At 38.3% G+C, this 21,287-nt stretch overlaps 1 protein-coding gene and 1 long non-coding RNA gene across 7 annotated transcripts in view; both read right to left on the reverse strand.

The window, feature by feature from the left end:
* The window catches only part of LOC104213360 (uncharacterized), a 28,369-nt gene extending 17,539 nt beyond the window's left edge, over nucleotides 1-10,830 (reverse strand). For 5 of the 6 annotated variants that reach the window (XM_070171309.1, XM_070171311.1, XM_070171310.1 and 2 more), the window contains exons 1-4: nucleotides 10,556-10,813; nucleotides 10,329-10,450; nucleotides 9,112-9,201; nucleotides 8,157-8,209 (exon numbers count right to left, since the gene is read on the reverse strand). In XM_070171309.1, coding sequence (XP_070027410.1) covers nucleotides 8,157-8,209; nucleotides 9,112-9,201; nucleotides 10,329-10,450; nucleotides 10,556-10,766 — 476 coding nt within the window. In that variant the 5' untranslated portion in view covers nucleotides 10,767-10,813. Of the gene's footprint in view, nucleotides 1-8,156; nucleotides 8,210-9,111; nucleotides 9,202-10,328; nucleotides 10,451-10,555 lie in introns of all 6 variants that reach the window. The other variant, XM_009762860.2, reaches the window with a different exon arrangement.
* LOC138888773 (uncharacterized) lies at nucleotides 3,265-7,864 on the reverse strand. Its single transcript, XR_011406296.1, has 3 exons — nucleotides 4,648-7,864; nucleotides 4,354-4,541; nucleotides 3,265-4,272 (listed from the first exon to the last, which is right to left on the reverse strand). It is a non-coding gene; the product is annotated as an uncharacterized lncRNA (long non-coding RNA).
* Nucleotides 10,831-21,287: the final 10,457 nt, after the last annotated feature.

Below are 21,287 nucleotides of genomic sequence, written 5' to 3' on the forward strand. Positions count from 1 at the left end.
GTGCGGATTTGTTATCAATACAAATCTCTGTAGCTTCAATTTGTGGCAAATTGAGCTCTTTCAATAATCTTCTCAGTCAGATAGCATGACACGTACAAGATGTTGCTGCAATATATTCAGCTTCACAAGTCGAGAGGGTAACAATTGATTGTTTCTTTGAACTCCAAGAAATAATAGAATCACCCAAGAAAGACACAACCAGTTGTGTTTTTTCTATCATCAATATATCCCGCATAATCATTATCACAAAATCCCACAAGGTTAAAATCACTAGAAGAAGAATAAAATAGCCCAAAGTCAAACGTACCTTTTAGGTAACGAAGAATTTTTCTAGTGACTTTCAAATGAGTGGAGGTAGGAGTTTCCATGAAGCGGCTTACTACTCCAACCGCAAAGAGTATCTCTGGCCTGATACAAGTCAAGCACCTCGAACTTCCCACAAGACTTTTGAAAATGTGGGATCCACTTTTTCTCCTTCATAAAACTTGGACAATTTTGTCCCACTCTCCATCGGTGTGTTCACGGGGTTGCAATCGAGCATGTTACTTCTTCAATATCTCTTTTGTATAGCTTTCTTGAGAGATAAAAATTACATCCTCCATTTGCTTCACTTCTAGGCCCAGGTAGTATGACATGAGCCCTACGTCTGTCATATCGAACTCATGGGACATATCTTTCTTAAAAGATTCAAACAAACTTGGGTTATTACCCGTAAAAATAAGATGATCAACATAAAAACAAACAAGAAATATATTTCCATTAGTATGAACTTTAGGATAAAGAGCATATTCATGGAGAGACGAGTAAACTCATTGTCTTGAAAATACTTGTCGATGCAACTATTCCATGCCCGTGGAGCTTGCTTCAATCCAAATAAAGCTTTCAAAAACCACAATACTTTATCTTCATGGTTTTTAACCACAAAGCCCAATGGTTGTTCAACATAGACTTCTTTTTCAAGATAGCCATTCAAGAAGGCTGACTTGACGTCTATTTGATGGATCAACATAGACGTCTAGTTGATGGATCTTCAAGATAGACTTCTCTTTGCATCCACACATATGATTGCTTGCTCCATTGTTCAAATACCACGAGCTGCAATCATCCTTATCCTCTTCCTTGAGTGCCATCAACAACGTTGACTCAACTTCTTCTTTCTTGTCGTCAACAAGGTTAGCTTTTTCTTCAAGATTACTACAACATTCCCAAGAGTAATGGCCAAATTTATCACAATTATAACCCTCAAATTTTTTATTTGTCATACCTTTGGCCATTATTTTCTTGGTAGTAGTCACGCCCTCTTCCTCCTCTTTGTCCACGACCACGACCTCTGAATGTTAAATCTCCCACTTCTCAAGAAAGTTCAAATGAACCGCCGCAAAGGACAAAGAGTATTCAAGCGCTCAATGAGGACACAGAAGAAGTTACTAATTTTAATTTTTTATATTGTTTTTTTGCTGACAGTGAAACAATGAACTTTGATGAAGCTATTACTGACAAAAGGTGGAGACAAGCCATGGAGGAGGAGATCAAGTCAATAGAGAAGAACAACATTTGGGAGTTAACAACTCTTCCCCAGGGTGATCGAGCAATTGGAGTGAAATGGGTATACAAGACAAAGAAGAATGTTGATGGAAATGTGGAAAGATACAAGGCACGACTTGTGGCTAAAGGCTACAAGCAAAGGCAAGGCATTGACTATGAAGAAGTCTATGCACCTGTTGCCCGCATGAAGACGACTCGTTTGTTGATCTCTTTGGCGGTGCAAATGAAGTGGAAGATCCATCAACTAGACTTCAAGTTAGCCTTCTTGAATGGCTATCTTGAAGAAGAAGTCTATGTTGAACAACCATTGGGCTTTGTGGTTAAAAAAAATGAAGATAAAGTGTAGCGGTTGAAGAAAGCTTTATATGGATTGAAGCAAGCTCCACGGGCATGGAATAGTTGCATCGACAAGTATTTTCAAGACAATGGGTTTACTCGTTGTCTCCAAGAATTTGCTCTTTATCTAAAGTTCATACTAATGGAGATATATTTCTTGTTTGTCTTTATGTTGATGATCTTATTTTTACGGATAATAACCCAAGTTTGTTTGAATCTTTTAAGAAAGATATGTCCCATGAGTTCGAGATGACAGACATGGGACTCATGCTATACTACCTGGGCCTAGAAAGTGAAGTAGATGAAAGATAGAATTTTTATCTCTCAAGAAAGCTATACAAAAGAGAGATTGAAAAAGTTCAACATGCTCGATTGCAATCCTGTGAACACACCGATGGAGAGTGAGACAAAATTGTCCAAGTTTTATGAAGGAGAAAAAGTGGATCCCTCATTTTTCAAAAGTCTTGTGGGAAGTTTGAGGTACTTAACTTGTATCATGCCAGATATACTCTTTACGGTTGGAGTAGTAAGCCACTTCATGAAAGCTCCTACCTCCACTCATTTGAAAGTTAATAGAAGAATTCTTCGTTACTTAAAAGGTACGATTGACTTTGGGCTATTTTATTCTTCTTCTAGTGATTTCAACCTTATGAGATTTTGTGATAGTGATTATGCGGGGATATTGATGATAGAAAAAGCACAACTGGTTGTGTTTTTCTTGGGTGATTCTGTTATTTCTTGGAATTCAAAGAAACAATCAATTGTTACCCTCTCAACTTGTGAAGCTGAATATATTGCAGCAACATCTTGTACGTGTCATGCTATCTGGCTGAGAAGATTATTGAAAGAGCTCAATTTGCCACAAATTGAAGCTAAAGAGATTTGTATTGATAACAAATCCGCACAGGCACTCGCCAAGAATTCGGTGTATCATGATCGAAGCAAGCATATAGATATAAGGTATCACTTCATTATAGTGCATTGCCAAGAAGGAAGTCAAGCTCAAATATGTGAAGTCTCACGATCAGGCTGCAGATATCTTTACAAAGCCTCATAAGTTTTAGGATTTTCAGAGATTGAGATCAAGACTTGGAATAAAAATGAAAAATCAAAATTAAGGGAGAGATTTGTGAGGCTCATATTAAAGAAAACAAAAAGAAAAGAAGAATGAGATGGGAGGTGTCTAACTTTGTTGACATTATATGCAAAAAAAATGTTGATTGGTTGGATTTGTGGCTAGGCGGTGTAAGAATTTGCAAGATATGCAAATTGTCAAATTGGTTGTAGTTATCCGATACCAATCAATTTTGATTGGTTAAGCAATCAGTTCTTCCTGCTATAAATAAAGGCTCGCGTTCCTCATTTCAAACACACCAAAATAAGAGAGAAGCAATAGAAGTTAGAGAGAGTAATTCACACATTGTAGTATGTGATATAAATAGTGAGTGTGAGTAATATTGTAATGAGGTGTTTAAAATAAAAAGTGTTATTTCTTTTGAAGTTGTAGTAGTCTCTTGACACTACTAAGTTGTAATATTATAGTGGTAATATTGTTCCGCTCGAGTATTGTATTTTACGCCGTTAAAAGATTTGGTGTCGTTGTTACTCTCTTGTGTTATTGCTATTTATCGTGGATATTATTCCTGACTGGGATTATTATTTTCCCAACAACGTGGTATTAGAGCGGAATAACAATTGTCCTTCATTTTTGTCCATTGCATAAAAGAAGTTTTGGGCACAAAGTTATTTTTCAAATAGTTGTAGGCTGTGAGAAAGAACGGGAGAAAATATATTATTGATATTGGTTACTCAATATAATACAAGAGGTCCATTTATAGCTATAGTCTACAAAGTACATATTACTCCCATTCCAATGTGGGACTACACATAATTGTAATTGTAAACTAACACTCCCCCTCAAGCCGATGCATAACGAGAACCAATAAGAGATTTAGTGAAAATATATGCTAGTTGATCATTCGACTTTACAAATTTGTAACAATATCTCCTGAAAGTATTTTTTTCTCTGACAAAGTGATAGTCGATCTCAATGTGCTTAGCCCGCTCATGACGCAATATGAAAAGCAGCTTGGTTATCACACACCAGTTCCATCTTGCTGATTTCTCCTAACTTTAACTCCTTGAGCAACTGCTTGACCCAAACTAACTCACACGTTGCCATAGCCATGGCCCGATATTCGGCTTTGGCGCTAAATCGAGCAACTACATTATGTTCTTGCTCTTCCAAGAGACCAAATTACCTCCTACTAGAACACAATATCCAGACGTAGAACGTCTATCAGAAGGTGATCCTGCCCAATCAGCATCTGTGTACCCAACAATCTGCTCGTGGCCTTGATCCTCAAATAATAATCCTTTGTCTGGAGCTGACTTTATATACCGAAGAATGCGAACAAATGCATCTCAGTGACTATCACAAGAAGAATCTATAAACTGACTTACAACACTCACCGGAAAAGAAATGTCAGGTCTAGTCACTGTGAGTTAATTCAATTTTCCAACCAACCTCCTATATCTCGTAGGATCTCTAAGAGGCTCCCCTGTCCAGGCAGAAGCTTAGCATTCGGATCCATAGGACTATCAATAGGTCTGCAACCCATCATTCCAGTCTCCTCAAGAATGTCTAAGGCATACTTCCGCTGTGAAATAACAATACCTGAGTTAGACTGAGCGACCTCAATACCTAGAAAATACTTCAATATTCCCAGATCCTTAGTCTGGAAGTGCTAAAAAAGATAACAATACCTGAGCTAGACTGAGCGACCTCAATACCTAGAAAATACTTCAATATTCCCAGATCCTTAGTCTGGAAGTGCTAAAAAGATGCTTCAGATTAGTAATACCATTCTGATTATTGTCAGTAATAACAATATCATCAGCATAAACCACCAGATAAATACACAGATTAGGAGCAGAATGCCGATAAAACACAGAGTGATCAGCCTTCACTACGAGTCATGCCGAACTCCTGAATAATTGTGTTGAACTTACCAAACCAAGCTCGAGGGGACTGTTACAAACCATATAGTGACCTGCGCAATCTGCATACACAACCACTAAACTCCCCCTGAGCAACAAAACCAGGTTGTTGCTCCATATAAACTTTTTCCTCAAGATGAGAAAAGCATTTTTAATGTTAACTGATAAAGAGGCCAATGACGTACAGCAGCCATGGACAAAAAGAGATGAACAGATGCTACTTTAGCCACAGGAGAGAAGTATCACTATAATCAAGCCCAAAAATTTGAGTATATCCTTTTGCAACAAGACGAGCCTTAAGCCAATCAAGCTGGCCATCCGAGACAACTTTGACTGCATAAACCCAACAACAACCAATAGTAAACTTACCTGCAGAAAGAGGAACAAGCTTCCAAGTGCCACTCGGATGTAAAGCAGACATCTCGTCAATCATAGCATGTCGTTATCCTAGATGAGATAGTTCCTCACCTGTAGACTTAGGGATAGAAACAGTGGACAAAGAAGATATAAAAGCATAATGAAGTGACGACAGACGATGATAACTTAAACCGACATAGTGGGGATTAGGATTGTGTGGATCGTACACCTTTGCGGAGCGCAATTGGTTGACTAAGAGGAGACAAGTCCGTAGTAGGTGCAGAATCTGATGCAGGACGTGAATCACTCGGGCCTGATGCTGGACGTGGACGACGATGATAAGTCAAGAGTGGTGAAGATGCAGAAGGTTGAACTGGATTATGTGGAAGAACTGGAGCAATAGGTGGTGGAGCTACAACTGGAGCTGTAGGTGGTGGAGATGGAGATGTAGAGGAAGATGAATGGGAGATAGTGACTGAATCTCCAAAAGATGAAACTGATAATACTTCAGAAATATCTAAGTGATTACCTGGACCTCTGAAGAATGATTTAGCTTCAAAGAAGGCAACATCAGCGGACATAAGGTACCGCTGGAGGTTAGGAGAATAGCATCGATACCCATTTTGTGTTCTCGAGTAACCCACAAAAACGCACTTAAGAGCACGAGGGGCTAATTTATCCGTTCCTGGAATAAGGTTATGGACAAAACAAGTTCTTCCAAAGATACGGGGTGGAAGAGAGAACAAAGGTAAGTGAGGAAACATGACAGAGAATGGAACTTGATTCTGGATAGCTGAAGATGGCATACGATTAATAAGATAGCAAGATGTAAGAACTTCATCCCCCCCCAAAATGCAACGGAGCATGAGATTGTATGAGTAGGGAACGAGCAGTTTCAATAAGATGTCTATTCTTTCTTTCAGCTACCGTATTTTGTTGAGATATGTACGGACAACATATTTGATGAATAATCCCATGAGATTTCATAAACTGTTGAAATGGGGAAGACAAATAATCTTGGGCATTATCACTAATATGCGAATAGAATCCCCAAATTGATTTTGAATTTCAGCGTGGAAGGTCTGAAAAATGGAAAACAACTCAGATCAATTTTTTATCAAAAATATCCAAGTGCACCTGGAATAATCATCAATGAAACTGGCAAAGTAGTGGAATCCCAAGGTAGAACTGACCCAACTAGGACCTTAAATATCTGAATGGACTAAAGTAAAAGGTGACTTTGCTCGATTATCAAGGCGCCAACGGAAATGGGAGCGAGTATGCTTACCGAGCTGACAGAACTCACACCCTATAGCTGACAAGTGAGATAAACCAGGTACCATTTTCTAAAGTTTTGATAAACTGGGATGTCCCAACCGTTTATGTAATAAATCTGGTGAATCAGTAACAGGACAAGTTGTTGAAGGAAGATAAGAAGTGAGTCCATGTGATTTAGCAAAAATAAGGTAATAAAGTCCGTTTGATTCACGTCCGGTACCAATGATCTTCCCCGTACTGCGTTCCTATATAAAAAGATGGTCATCAAGAAATAAAACAGCGTATTTAAGTGATTTGGCTAAGCGACTAACAGTTATGAGATTAAAAGGACTATTGGGAACATAAAGGACTGAATCTAAAGGTAAGAAAGGAAGTGGGCTCGCTTGACCTATTGCAGTTGCCATAGTTTGAGACCCATTAGCCATTGTGACTCTTAGAAGAGATTGAGAATACGAAACAGTAGTGAAAAGAGATTCGTTACCAAAAATATGATCTGATGCACCTGAATCAATGACCCAAGACTCGGAGGTTGAAGATTGGGAGACACAAGTCACGCTACTACCTGTTTGAACAACGGAAGCTATCTCTGAAGATGCCTGTTTGTAATGAACGAACTCAAAATAATCTGATAAAGAAACCATTTGGATTGGATTCAATGGATTGGATCCAACGGATTGTCAGTCAAAGGCTTTTGATACAAATGACATTATAATTTCCACGCGGGAAAAATCAGAAACCCTTCTAAAATCACTGTTCACGTTGTTCATGCCGGAAAAATATAAAAGTGGTCGGAATTTGGTGTAACATAGATGGGTAAGCTCGGAATTCCCTTGCGAACAATCTGTCCCAAAGAATTTTTTTCAAAAAGTGACCGGAAAGGGCCCCACGCTCCGGTGCGTGATGTCAGAATTTCGCTAGAAAAATTTCTTCCGGCGACGCATGGGAGCGCGTGATGGGTCTTCTGATGGACATATTTTTATGGGCTAGTCTCCAAAGTCTGATCTACTTCGTGGTGGTGTTGGTTTCTGCACAACACTGACGAAAAGTGATTTATTTTACTGCGACAGACCTGTGTTTGCCGGAAAAAGACTTCTGGTTGACTGATTTCTCTTCCCGGAGTGGCTGGAATTTAGGCACAACGATAAATCTCTCACGATTGCTCTGATACCATGTGAGAAAGTACGAGAGAAAATATATTATTGATATTGGTTACTCAATATAACACAAGAGGTCCTATTTATAGCTATAGTCTACAAAGTACATATTGCTCCCATTCCAATGTGGGATTACACATAACTGTAACTGTAAACTAACATAGGCCATCAAATACATTCTACAAGAGGCATTTTAAAAGGGTGTGGTAATGCAGGAAGATGTCTCGAGTATAAATAAATAGGAATCTATAACGAATTAAGCCATTAATTTCATGGATAATTGTAAATTATGTCTACTAAATGTATGAAAAGGCTAACTTGGTTTGTTTGACGAAGAAGAAAGTTGCTCTATTTGCTATATTATAAATCTGTTAGCACAACAAAGATTTGAGAATTCCACAAATTTCCAAGATGAGGATTCATTGACATGTAAATTCTCATATGAACATCCAAAAGGAAAGAAACTAGTTTAAATGCAATATCTACCTTTCTTCTTCTGACAAAATATTGTCATTTATGAGTTTCTGCAACATAGCATCCTGCAATGAAATCATCAACAGTTCCATCTTATGAAGAAGGTGACATTAAAAAGAAAAGTACCATACATATTCAACCAATACTCATCACACAACAGCAAGGCCTTAAAGGCCTATGCCCTAGGAAGTGGTTCAAAGGGATTTTTTTCTTTTTCCTTTTTTTATTTTTATTTTTATTTTATTTTTTTTTGGGGGGGGGGGGGAGTATGATATTCTTGAATACTTCTATATTTAACACCTTCTCAAATACCAATCAAAAGGAAAAGTTTATCAAATAAAAAACCAAGCTAATTGAGTTAAAAGGGGTTATCTTAAAACAAGTGTGCATCTGAAAGAGTGAATTCTTAACCTCTCCAAGCAGAAGTATGATATTCTTGAATACTTCTATATTTAACACCTTCTCAAATACCAATCAAAAGGAAAAGTTTATCAAATAAAAAACCAAGCTAATTGAGTTAAAAGGGGTTATCTTAAAACAAGTGTGCATCTGAAAGAGTGAATTCTTAACCTCTCCAAGCATGTATACCCAGTTGTCATGCAAGAAAATTACAAACTATTTCACATATTGTGCAGCAAAATCATCTCTAGTATCTTTCTTTTCAACATCTCAAAGCATGAATTAGTAGTAGAAGATTTCTATCATTATGCAGTACAGTCATCTCCATTGCCTTTAGTTTTGGTGAGGGAAGGGAAGCCAAACTCCAAGAGTCTTGATCCCCTTATAAATCCATAAAGGGGATAAAAAGGGATTATCAAGATGTTCCTAATCCATATTTGTCTCCTATTGGAGAATCAAATAAGTACTCTTAAAACAGAAGGAGACATCAGAAGAAATCATGGGAAGCAAACATCAATAATCCAGAATGAATCTTCATAAAGCCTTAAGACTTGTGAGAGAGTCATACTTGTGCCTCGCAACGTACTATTGCCATGACTCTATCATTGTACTCTTCGATGCTCAATGGTGGGAACAAAAAATGCCTTCTTGCATATAGCTGCACAGTCATAAGGTGCAACAAGATTAGATATACCATTCAAAAGTTGCATCCCAAATTGTTTGATATTGTAGCTTCTAGTTTTAAAAGTATCCAGTATGGCATTGACAGCTGATAAATAAAGTGTTAGTTCGGAAATTGATTTGTTAATTAATTAAGATATTAGAATTTAGTTTGAGAAGATTGCCAGTTTCGAGCAGAGTGTTTTGCTTGACATCTTGCCTTCTGAATATTATCCTTAGATATAGTATTAAAGAAGCAAACTGAAAAATTCTCTCTGAGGAAGCAAGTATTTCTCTTTTATTTCTTTTTAGATAGGCAAGCGAGGACATTTTCTGGAAAGCAGACTAGGATTGTGAGACAGTATATTTTGGAATTGGGCTTTGCAAAAAAGTACTTGTTTCAACTACAAAAAATAAAGGCTTAGACTTTTTGTTTATATTCACCAAAACAGTAAGTTCAATCCCTGCCTCTGATTTGGCAGAGCCTACTAGCATGTGTCAAGCTTAGGACTCTTCACTGGGGTGTTCCAGAGCTCTAATGCAGACAAAGAAGAGAGTTTCTAGCATTTCCTGTAATTTGGAGTTGGACAATCCTAAACTTCAACACCCTTCTAAATCTTCTACTGTATCACTCAAAAAGGGGAAAATGTATAATATTCATAGTGAAAGATTAAAGAAGAATTAGAGTCAGTTGGGAGATTTTGTATGTTATTGGTCTGAGATAAGCTTAAGCGAAACAACATTGTCAGTTAAGATTCATATAACCAACCTCAATTTGCTTCTGTTTGAGGGGTAGTTTTTTGTTTGTTTAGATTTAGTTGGGAGAGGTGTTTTAGCTAATGCCAAATATAGGAGGCTAAGGTTCAACCTAAGTTTGCCCATCTTGGATGTTGTTTCTCATCTTGTAAAACATTTTTGAACTTCTCTCATGAGTGACATATATATAGCAGCTACCCTCTCACCTAATAGCATGACTCGAACTTAATTCTCTATCCTATATCACTGCAAAAAGTCATCAAGAATTTTATTGATGAGGATCACTTAAAGCTAATAATCCAAGAAACTGTATACATATCCAAAGAGAGAGAGAGAATATAATCAACAAGTAAGAGAGTGAATCCAAACCTCAAAGATGCAATCTCCAATGTAAGCAAGCGAGGCTGCATTAAACACGGACCGAGGCTTCTCAACTTTGGGTGCACTTGGTAACCATATGTCGTACCCCATATAGGTTTCATCCTCTTTCACTATTTACATATAAAAGAATAACATAAACAAAATCAATATAGAAAAATTACAATTATACAGTAAAATATCAAAAAATGCACAAAAGGAAAAAAAGAAATTAGTACCTTGGGTTGGTTTAGGAATTTCACGTTTAAGAAGGTCCGAAACCGAAATATTGGACCGGGTGGTGGAAGGGGAAAATGATAGAGTTGAATCAGAGGTTAGGGGTTTCTTGGGAGGAGTACGGTGGGGGGTATAAGGAAGTCTTTGGCTTGTGTCGACGGAGGAAGCCATTACCTTTGGGGATATGGAGAGAAGAGGAAGAAGAATCGCCATTGGATTTTAATACTTCAGCTACTCTCCGGGAGAAGTTTGGCAACGGATAATTGTATTCCGCGGTATTTTGACCCCTTTTAATCACGGAGTGCTTTTTAGAGTGTGAATTCTAAACTACCCCCGATACTTCTTGCAATTGTAAAACATTTCCCTTAACTTCATTAAGATTACAGTATGCTCTTACTTTTCCAATTACATTAGGGGATGAAAAACGAAAAGAAAGGGAAAGTAAAAATGAATATAAACTCCACATTTATTTTCTTGAAACTTTTGTTGATATCACCAGACTATACGTTTTGGTAGTACAATTTAATCTTTATACATAATTGAGATTTGAAGTATCTATATTCAATAGTTAATGACACTTGAATTGCTAAATGTTAAATGTGTGGTTTGTATACGTAAAAATCTGATCACAGTAGCCGACCCAGCTAGAACCCCGCCTAAGGGGCGGGATAGCGAGGACCATTATGACCTACTTCGGTCTAAGTACTTATAGTATACATTAAGTCAAAAGGCAATATTAAGTAATGACAAAAAGGCCACAGCGTGAAGGCATACCGATCGGAGAAGGTAGTCGCGGTCTCAGAGCTATATATAGGGGATGAATTCCCAAAGAAAAGGGGGGTTTTTTCGTTTTTCTCTCTCTATTCCCTCCTTCTATTTTCTTCCAAAAAGGATGTAAAATTGATTACCTTTTTTACTTTATGAAAGAAGAAATGACAAAGATGAATGGAGATTGTTCGCCCTTATTTTATTCTATTCATTAATTTCCGATTCATTTTTTATCTAGATTTTATTGTGCTTGACTAAAATTGATCTCATCATTATCATTAGTTGTTTTAATCAAAAAGGTTTTGACATCTTTTGGTCAAACAATTTGGCACCGTCTGTGGGGACTCTTAGTGAAACTTCCTAGTCTCTTCCAGATTAAAAATCGTAAACATAATCACCCACCAAAAAGAGCGGTAAGTAAACCTCACGTGCTAATCTAGATCATGATGTTGTATGCAAGTAGAAGTTACAGCCAACATCCTCCCCCGTACACCGGGCGGTCCATGAACCAGCTAAGGCAAACCCAACCCACGCACAGAAAGAGCACAAAAAAGAAGGGGAAAGAAAGCTGGATACGGCCACCGAATTTAGAACCACCACCCCATCAACCGTTGAAATGCCAGGCAAAACGAGCAACGCTATAGATCCACCCCCATTCACCGACTCATCAGATCGGGGTAAGAAAAATATCATTTTGGCTCACCTTCTGTTGTTTGCTCAAATAGGAACACAAGCGCCGCGCAGGCGAGCGAGCAAAGAAACATCTCAAATGGAGAATGGGAAATTACTACAAAACAACTGAAATATCGCCCACCAGACAATCCAACTTCTAGAAAATGACGCCCCTTAAGCCGTACTCTCTCCCCCTCACCTAGGAGTTGTCCCAATAGGGTTTTCCCGAGGACTTAGGGACCGAGTCGATGAGAGGGACATCCCCAAGTTCAAAGTATAATTCATTATCCCGCCCACCAATGACATCTCAAGACCAGAAAGTGAAAAGATTGGACAAGGAACCTCCAATATGTGCACGAAACGTAAATAGTAACGTTTTATACTCTCCGACATTACACTCTCCGATGTAAACAAGATCAAGCAAACTGGGACTCCCCAGAGGATAGCCGACTCTCCAAAAAATTGGGACTAACGACGGGTTAATATTTCGACGAAAGTTCGAAATAACACCTTTAAGGCCAATGGCCATCACCGAAAGAAAAATGACTTCGCCCGAACCAACGGTAGTTTGGACCAACCCGGACGACCCAAGTCATGACAAGCTTCGTCCGAAATAACGAATATGTTATAAAATCTTATTTTAAATCAAGAGCGAATCTGCTCAAAGCAATAAGTCACTTGTTGACCTTGCCCAAATAGGCAGTTCAACGACTCCATTCAGACTCACACGACGAAGTCCTACTTAGTCTGACAGAGATTAAATTCCTTAAAAATCAGGAATAGACCATACTGAAATCCGAAATTTCACGCCAAAATTATGCAAAGAAAAAGGAAGGGGAGTGCAAAGACATACACCGATGAAAGCTTCTCTTTATCTAAAGCAGTTGCGCAAATATTCACAAATTACATACGGCTAAATGTAGGGCAAGTCCAAAGAAAAAAACACAAAGATAAATAATTTTTTTACTCGGCGTCATCACCGTCGTCCTCATCACCACCGTCTCCAAGAAGTATCTCTTCAGCATCAGCATCCTTGTCGGCCCCGAGCGTTGTAGGATCATATCTGCAATTAACACGAGCCTCTCGTGCCTTGGCCCGAGCTCCTTCATATGCAGCCTCAAAAATATTGCTCGCTTCCCACAAACTCTTGTATATGTCCCGCTGGGCTTCGGCATGTACCCATAGCTCGTGCAGATGATGGGGCACAGCGGCGGAGGTAGATTCGACTTGGGCCAATAATTGTGCCTTCTCGGTCTCACGAGTAGTGACCCAGTCCCCTAAAGTCGATGTTTCCCGATCGATGTCACTAATACGCTCTTCGAGTCTCGCCTCCCTAAGCGTCATCGTTACCCTCTCAGATTCCTGCTCGGATTGAAGGACACGGATAGTGTCCTCTAAAGCAGTCGCCCTCGCTGAAGCCGACGCCCAAGCACTCTCAATGTTCTCCAATCCGGTAACCTTTCTCTCCGGTTCAACTAACTTTCCCACCCAATCCGCACTCATCGCCTCGACCCTGATGTCATCGGCCCTATGAGCACTCTCAATCTCCACCATATACGTCTGAAAAACAAAAAAGATTGATTAAGGCCAAGGTCGCCAAAGATGAAAAGAACATAAAAGAAAGAAAAAACTTACCCTCAAGCCCATAGCAGCCACTTCATGCATCAAATCAATATCACGAACGTCCCGGAGAGCCTGGCTCTCGGCGGCGAAACACATGAGGTCAAACTGCGGTATCAGGTCTTTCGTATCCCATAGGAGGTTGATATCCGACGAGATTTCAAGTATACGGGATGGGCCTCCCACATATACCACCGAACAAGTAAGGCCCTCTTCAAATATCCTGACCTCATCAAGATCGAGATCAGACTCAGATTCGTAGTCATTGACCACGACGCCTTTCCCCCCCTTTGCGGCCGAAGAAGAAGCACGACCTGATATAGAAGATGAATGCCCGCCCAAAGTAACTACAGCGGCCTCGGGACTCTGACTCCCTGTCGTAGTAGTCTGTTGGTCACTTATAACGGCCGGGATCTCTATCGGCGGGTTGATCACAACGACCAGATCCACCTATACAGAAAGGCTAGTATCGTTGCCCGTCCCTGACTCCATTAAGGGTACATCATCTTCTAAAAATATCACGGTTGACGGAGCCATTTCAGACTCCACCCATCGTCTCTTTGACGGTCCTTTGACATCCTCAGCACGAAAAGACTACCCCGTTGGGTAGACAGTAGAAGTTGGAGCCCCAAATTGAGGAACAACTTTCATCCACACGGCTACGGCCACAGATCAACTTGATCAGCCCTTGCCGGAGGTAGGGCAGCAGGTCTCCATACGGGCCGAGCAGAGGACGTTGGCTGACGAAATGCAAGTGGAGGAGCCATCGCTCTTCGCACTCTCCCTGCTAACGATAGATGTTATATAAACAACAAAGCCAAATTGCAAAATAGAAAACAGTGACGGCGGTAAAGTTACTTACTAGTAAGGGACTTAGACCCGTATTTCTCGTAGAAGGACGACCATTCGCGAACTCCCACCGTATGAGGAAGAATGGCGTTCACCCATTCGCGGATATCATCAACAGGCGCAGAAGGTAATCTTGGGGCTGCAAAAGCAAAAATAATTAAATAGCCGCCCAAAGGAAAGCGGTCGACTATCATTCCGACTAAAGACACAAAAACTTACGGGCGAAGTTCCATCTCTCAGGGAATCTTGCAGGGTTCACCACAAGGTGCTTAGTCCACACATAAAAACAGTTTTCATAAAATGACGGTTGTCCCTGTTGTCCATCCTTACCACCAGACTCTTCGTCCCTCGATGGCGCATGTGGATCATCGTGCCTCGGATGAGTTGAGGCGAAAAGATATTGAGCATGTGCCTCAATGTGACCTCCCGACCAGCAAGCTCTGCAAACTTGAGCAGTTTAAGGAACAATATATACAAGTACGGCGAAAGTTGAGTTAGACACACCTTATAGAAACGGTAGAAATCTACTATTAAGAGGGGAAGAGGAAGCGTATACCCGACGATAAAGGGATAGGCGTAGAACGCACAATAACCCGGGCGATCGAAATGTATGATATCGTCTCCCATCGCCGGCAGCATTTTCAGCATGGTGAGGGATCCCCCATTTTGCCCTCAGCTCCGCAATCCCCGCCTCAATCATAAAAGAGGGAGCAGGTTCCGGCTCTTCTCCGGCGGGACTGTGGAAATTGTTCTACGGCTTTCCAGGTCGAGGCAATATTTTGGCCGCCGTCGGAATCCCCTCATCTTCTATCACTTCCACTCCTCTAAGAGCAGGAATATCATTTTCCGACCTCGAAATTGCGGCAGGATTATCAGTGCGGGAAGAACTGCCAGCCATTTGTATCGATTTAATTGAACAAAGGGCTTAAGAAAAAGAAGAGATGGGGGTTAAAAGTTCCAGCTAACCAAAGAAGATCCGAAATCTAAAAGTATATGAAAAGAGGAAGATCTACAATGTTTTCTCAAAAAAGGCAAGAAAGTGTGTCAATCGAATGGTGTCTTTCCTCTATTTATAGGGACATAAATTCCCCGGGAAATCCAAGAGTCGCCAATCTAAACTGATAAGGGCACGAAATGGTTTAATCATCAAGAAATGTATGTCATAATGACAGTAGTCACGAACGACGTTTCAAATCGAACAAATGCTTTGATTTCGAACGGTCGCGACGATCTAAAGGCACTATTATAGCGTCATCTCATTGCCTCGATTTAAAGACTACGTCTGAGGCATGAACAGTCAGATTTCTCTTAAATGTTCAAAATCATAATCCACCCGTCGGTCCCACCAATAGATGACCCCGACGGACAGAGGGACTAACTTTATAGGTCAAAATATGACCACAGTAGCCGACCTAACTGGAACCCCGCCTAAGGGGCGGGGTAGCGAGGACCATCACGACCTACTTCGGTCTAAGTACCTACAATATACAGCAAGTCAAAAGACAATATTTAAGTAACGACAAAAAGGTCACAGTGTGAAGGCATACCTGTAAGCACGTGATTTTTGCCCTATGAAAGAATTACTCCCAAAAAATTCAAAATAAAATGATTTTTATTTTGGTGTGCAATTTTTTGAATTTTTGTGGTATTTTTGTGTAATTATTTGTATATTTGTATGTGCATGTTTATTTGTTAAATTATTAAAAATACAAAAATATGTCACATTTTGCATGTAGGATTTAATTCTACAATTGTTAGTAATTAAGTTTGTTTTACAAAAATTGAAAATTACAAAAATAGGCATCTTTTGCATTTTTAGCATTTAATGTCCAATTGTACAATTTCATGCTTAATTATTACTTAATTGTGTGTTAATTGTTATTGGGAGTTAATTTGCGCTTTTGGTTAAATTAATTAAATTTTAGAAATACGCATTAGTAATCAAGATTGTTTCTAATTCTCCGTAATTGTAAATAATAATAGCTCAAGTCATCTAACAATGTGAATTTAATCTAGATGGGATAATTAGTTTCTTTTAAAATATTATTTGACAATTCCATATTGTTTTTATAATTACATTTTTAGTGATATTTCATTTCGTTAAATATTTGTCTTAAACTAGTATTTAATACGTTATTTTAAGTATGTAAAAAATTGATTTTTGTATTTATAGACAAGTTTAATAAAAAGAAATGTAGTCATTTTAAGATATTCATAAAATAAGGGAGGATTTCGCTAAAAATAAATAAATATAAACAATACAAAATTTGCAGGGTCCTCCAATCTTATTTATTTTTTTTAAAAAAATACTTAGATTCCGGGATGGGCAATTTAGTAAATTTCACAGTCCTACCTAATAGTATAACAACGCGTAGTATTTTGGCGCATATTTAATAAGGGTATTTTCTTAAACATGGGTGTGCATTTATGTAACCCAAATCCCAATCTTGGCAGAGTCAAAATGCGTCAACAAATCACGTGTACACTGGTTGTGACGTGGTTCGAGATGCGTTTTCACGACGTTGCAATTCTTGTATAAAATAATAAGAGGAATAATGATAAAAGCGATTTAAAAGCTAAATTTGCATATAAGTTCTTAATTATTTAAAAAATCAGATAAATAAGCCAAATATAATAGTTGAGCGACCGTGCTAGAACCACGGAACTCGGGAATGCCTAATACCTTCTCCCGGGTTAACAAAATTCCTTATCCGGATTTCTGGTTCGCAGACTGTAATACAGAGTCATTCTTTTCCTCGATTCGGGATTAAAATTGGTGACTTGGGACACCGGTTTTGTTTTGTTTTGTTTTTGGTAAAAAATTAAAAAAATGAAAAATGAAGAGGAGGAGTTGGGTTGTTGGTACTGGACTGGGTCGACCCGGTTTGGAATGGATCGGGTCATATGGGAAGGTTGGGTATATTTGGGCTTGTGGTTCAATATTGAAGAAGAGGCCAAATTCGATTTTTCTTTATTTTTTGCTCTCTTTTCTTCTTTTATTTTTCTAAAACTAAATTCTAAAAATCCTTAAACTATCATATAAAACTAAATTAATTTATAAAAGCACAAATTAACTCCCAATAACAATTAACACACAATTAAGTAATAATTAAGCATGAAATTGTACAATTGGACAGTTTCGATTGTCCTTTAATTGGAAAAAAACTCCTTCACCCTTCGCGGGGGCGGAAAAAGGAGGTGTGACAATACCGATCAAAGAAGGTAGCCACGGTCTCAGAGCTATATATAGGGGATGAATCCCCAAAGAAAAGGGAGGCTTTTTTGTTTTTCTCTCTCTATTCCCTCCTTCTATTTTCTTACAAAAATGATGTAAAATTGATCACCTCCTTTACTTCATGAAAGAAAAAATGACAAAGATGAATGGAGATTGTTCGCCCTTATTTTATTCTATTCATTAATTTTCAATTCAATTTTGATCTAGATTTTATTGTGCTTGACTAATATTGACCTCATCGTTATCATTAGTTGTTTTAATCAAAAAGGTTTTGGCATCTTTTGGTCAAACATAATTCAAGCAAAGATCAACCAACTTGATTAAATTGCAATTCGGATAACAAAGGTGGAGGACAAGATGAAAGTAAATACTGGTCCATTAAAGTCTGACACATCTAGAAAACAAGTCGCATAAATGTGAATGCTAAGATAGACGTGCAGTTATATAAGATTAAAAATAATCATATTTCTCAAATGTACAAGTAACACATAACGAGGATAAAAAGAGAGAAGGTCTCTTAATATTATTTGATCATATTCTATATTGGCCTTAATATGCACTGGTTCATAAGTGTGAAATGATGGTAAATTGAGATGTTAAAATATGAGAGGTACACCTAAAATTATACCGATAAAGTTTATCCAGAAGCTTAACAACTTTTAAAAGCCATACAAACTAAGCAAAATATATGGCATAGTTGAATAAAAGATCTATATAGACGCTACTAGTTATGTAAGAATATGCTTTAAACATTTTATTAAGCTCTCGTTTGGCCATAGATTTTGGCTTCATTTTTTCAACAAAAAAATATAAAAAATTGAAAACATCGTTTGTTTATGAAATATGATAACGTTTTGGGGGAAAAAAATTTAAGTTCCCAAAAACTGGTTTAGGGTAGTTTCTGGGTAATTTTTTTCTTCCACTCACAAAACTTCAACTTTGTTCAAATAAAATTCATGTCCAAACACAACTTTAACTTTAAAAAATTATTTTTAAGTATAACTTGTCGCGCCCTTTTTTTCCTTTTTGACGGGGAAGTCCGGGTTTCGACATTTAGGGGAGAAACAACTCGTTTATTTTAGGAAATTGGGTATTTGAAGAGTCGCCACCTAACGGATTATGGTACGTTAGGGCATCTTAGAGCAATTAACTAATGGACTACTTTGCATTACCAGAGATCTAGGGTAAGGGCTCGAAATAACCTTGAGGAGAAGGTGTTAGGCAGCCCTCGTGGTCCACAACGGTGAGTCCCGGTCGAACATAAACTATATGAATTAGTCATTTTAAAAAATAAATAGTTTTAACACGTACTTGAAAGTAAAGGCATGTTTTTGACATTTTAAGCACATGTATGATTCAAGTAATGGAACAAGGGAAAGGGTTCAAACAAGTTGCACATATAAAGAAAAGTATATTTATTTAAACAATGGGAGTCGGGAAAGAGGGGTCCTAGATTGGTTAGCCTATAGGATCATACCCACACAATGTCCGGTAAACACTCCTCAACGAGGGGTTACACGTAATATTAGCACGTGGTCGTCATATTCCTTACTACCCAATCCCTTCCCCTAGTCATAGCCTAAAGCGTTCTAGCAACCTTGAAAGATATCTTATGCGTGCACTACCCGTCCCTTCCTTGTGGCCCTGGAGGTATTTAGGACCTCTAATTTAGGTAGTTCTAGACCATCCTAAGGTATTTAAAGGAAAAAAGTCTAAGCGTCAATCAAAATAATTAGGACTACACTTAAAGAGGGAACAATTAAAGGCTCACATTTACCTCCACAAACATAACAAGTAAGTGCACATCTCAAACAATAGTTTCAGGTATTTAAGAGAAAACTTTAGAACATGATATCTAGGTGAGCAGAGAGCATACAGTATTGAATTAGGACCAAAGTATCAAAGAACTAAATCCTACTTGCCTACTGATTCTTTTAAACCTGTTGAATGTTAGCAGTCTCAAATAACAAGACGCAGTTTTATCGTTGCAGGGTTTTAAGCGTCCTATAGGCTTGCCTAGGCGTATAATGGTGATGTCATATGAGCATGATATCTATTACCGATTAGGGATGTAACTAAACATCAAACATTTTTAGACGGTAGTTTGGATCCTATAGGCATACTTTCTAGCAATATTATTTAGGTAGCATTGAAACTTATTAAAGAAGTGGACATATTAGTTGATTAAACCAATTCAGAATAAACAAACATAAATTAAACTGATTTTCTAACTAAACTAGTTTTAAGTCATATAGGCATGATTTCTAATTAAACATAATGTGAAGCAAGCAAAATTCATTTGACCAAAGTGAAACCCCTATAGGCATGATTTCTATTAAAGCCGATTTTAACTCATATAGGCATGATTTCTATTAGAGCCGATTTTAACTCCTATAGGCATAATATCTAATAGAGTTGATTTTAACTCCTATAGGCATGACATCTAGTTATTAGATGCTGATTTAGATCCTATAGGCATGGCTTCTAATTGCGTGGAAGTAAAGCAAACAGAACTTATTTTAAACCAAATCATATCCTATAGGTATGTCATCTAACAAACACATTTGAATCAACATGGACCTTATAGCATGGTATCTACCCAATTTTGCCCACAATATATAACTACCCTCCCTTTTTCACTAATCACACCACTTTTGTTTACAATAGTTATTACAGACCAATGATTACATAAGTAGAACAGAAATTAATCTATAGGGAACCTGAAGTAGGCCCAAATGATTTCCAAGCCTCCAGTAGTCTCAAATGCCCAAAGTTCCATAGCCAATTTCATGTCTAGGTGTGTCAGAGTTCTTTAAGGACCTCAAGGATCCTGGGCAGTGCTCATACCTAGACCTTTCCCAAGTAATAACTAATTTATGTGCAGTGTGGAAGTGCCAGCCCTGATATGTCAGAGTTCAAAGAGATCTCAAGGGTCTTTAAGCAGTACACATACCGGAGGGGCATGACCTAGTATTATAAGAGTAAGTGAAAGTGCATAATGGTTTGAAAGGGTTTAAAAGAAAGGTTTTAGGACTGAAAAGAACTTCCGAAAAACCATTAGTGATAAAACAATTTGAGAAAAGTGTAAGAAACCATTTGCAATTAGAACACAAGTCATAAAACAAACAAGCTTTATGAAGCACTTTGGCAAAAAGCTTTCACACGAGGGAAGAGGGGTTGGGAATATAGAGAGTACACCTTAATGGAACACACAAATAACAGGATACGTAGAGTTTGAGGAGTTCTATGGAACTAGTAGATTAGATAAAAGCAGGTCATGCAGCAAAGGATCACAGCATAAACATGTTGAAGCCACTCTGGAGAGAGTAACTTTGCAGGAGTAAGGCAAAACAAACAAGGACTTAAATGGACATGCTAGGCAAGTGTTAACAAGTGTAGGCATGCTAGTTACACAAAAAGCAGAGTTTAGGCATGCTAAAGAAACAATAGTCAGCCAAACAGGCTAGCTATATATGTAGACATGTTAATCAAGATAGCAGACAAGCAAGTAAAGTAGAAACATGTTAATCACATATTTGAATAGACAGTATTTGGCATGTTGGGTAAGCAATAAATAGAAGCAAGAATGG

This window comes from Nicotiana sylvestris, chromosome 3, assembly GCF_000393655.2.
Source record: "Nicotiana sylvestris chromosome 3, ASM39365v2, whole genome shotgun sequence".
Classification (NCBI taxonomy): domain Eukaryota; kingdom Viridiplantae; phylum Streptophyta; class Magnoliopsida; order Solanales; family Solanaceae; genus Nicotiana; species Nicotiana sylvestris.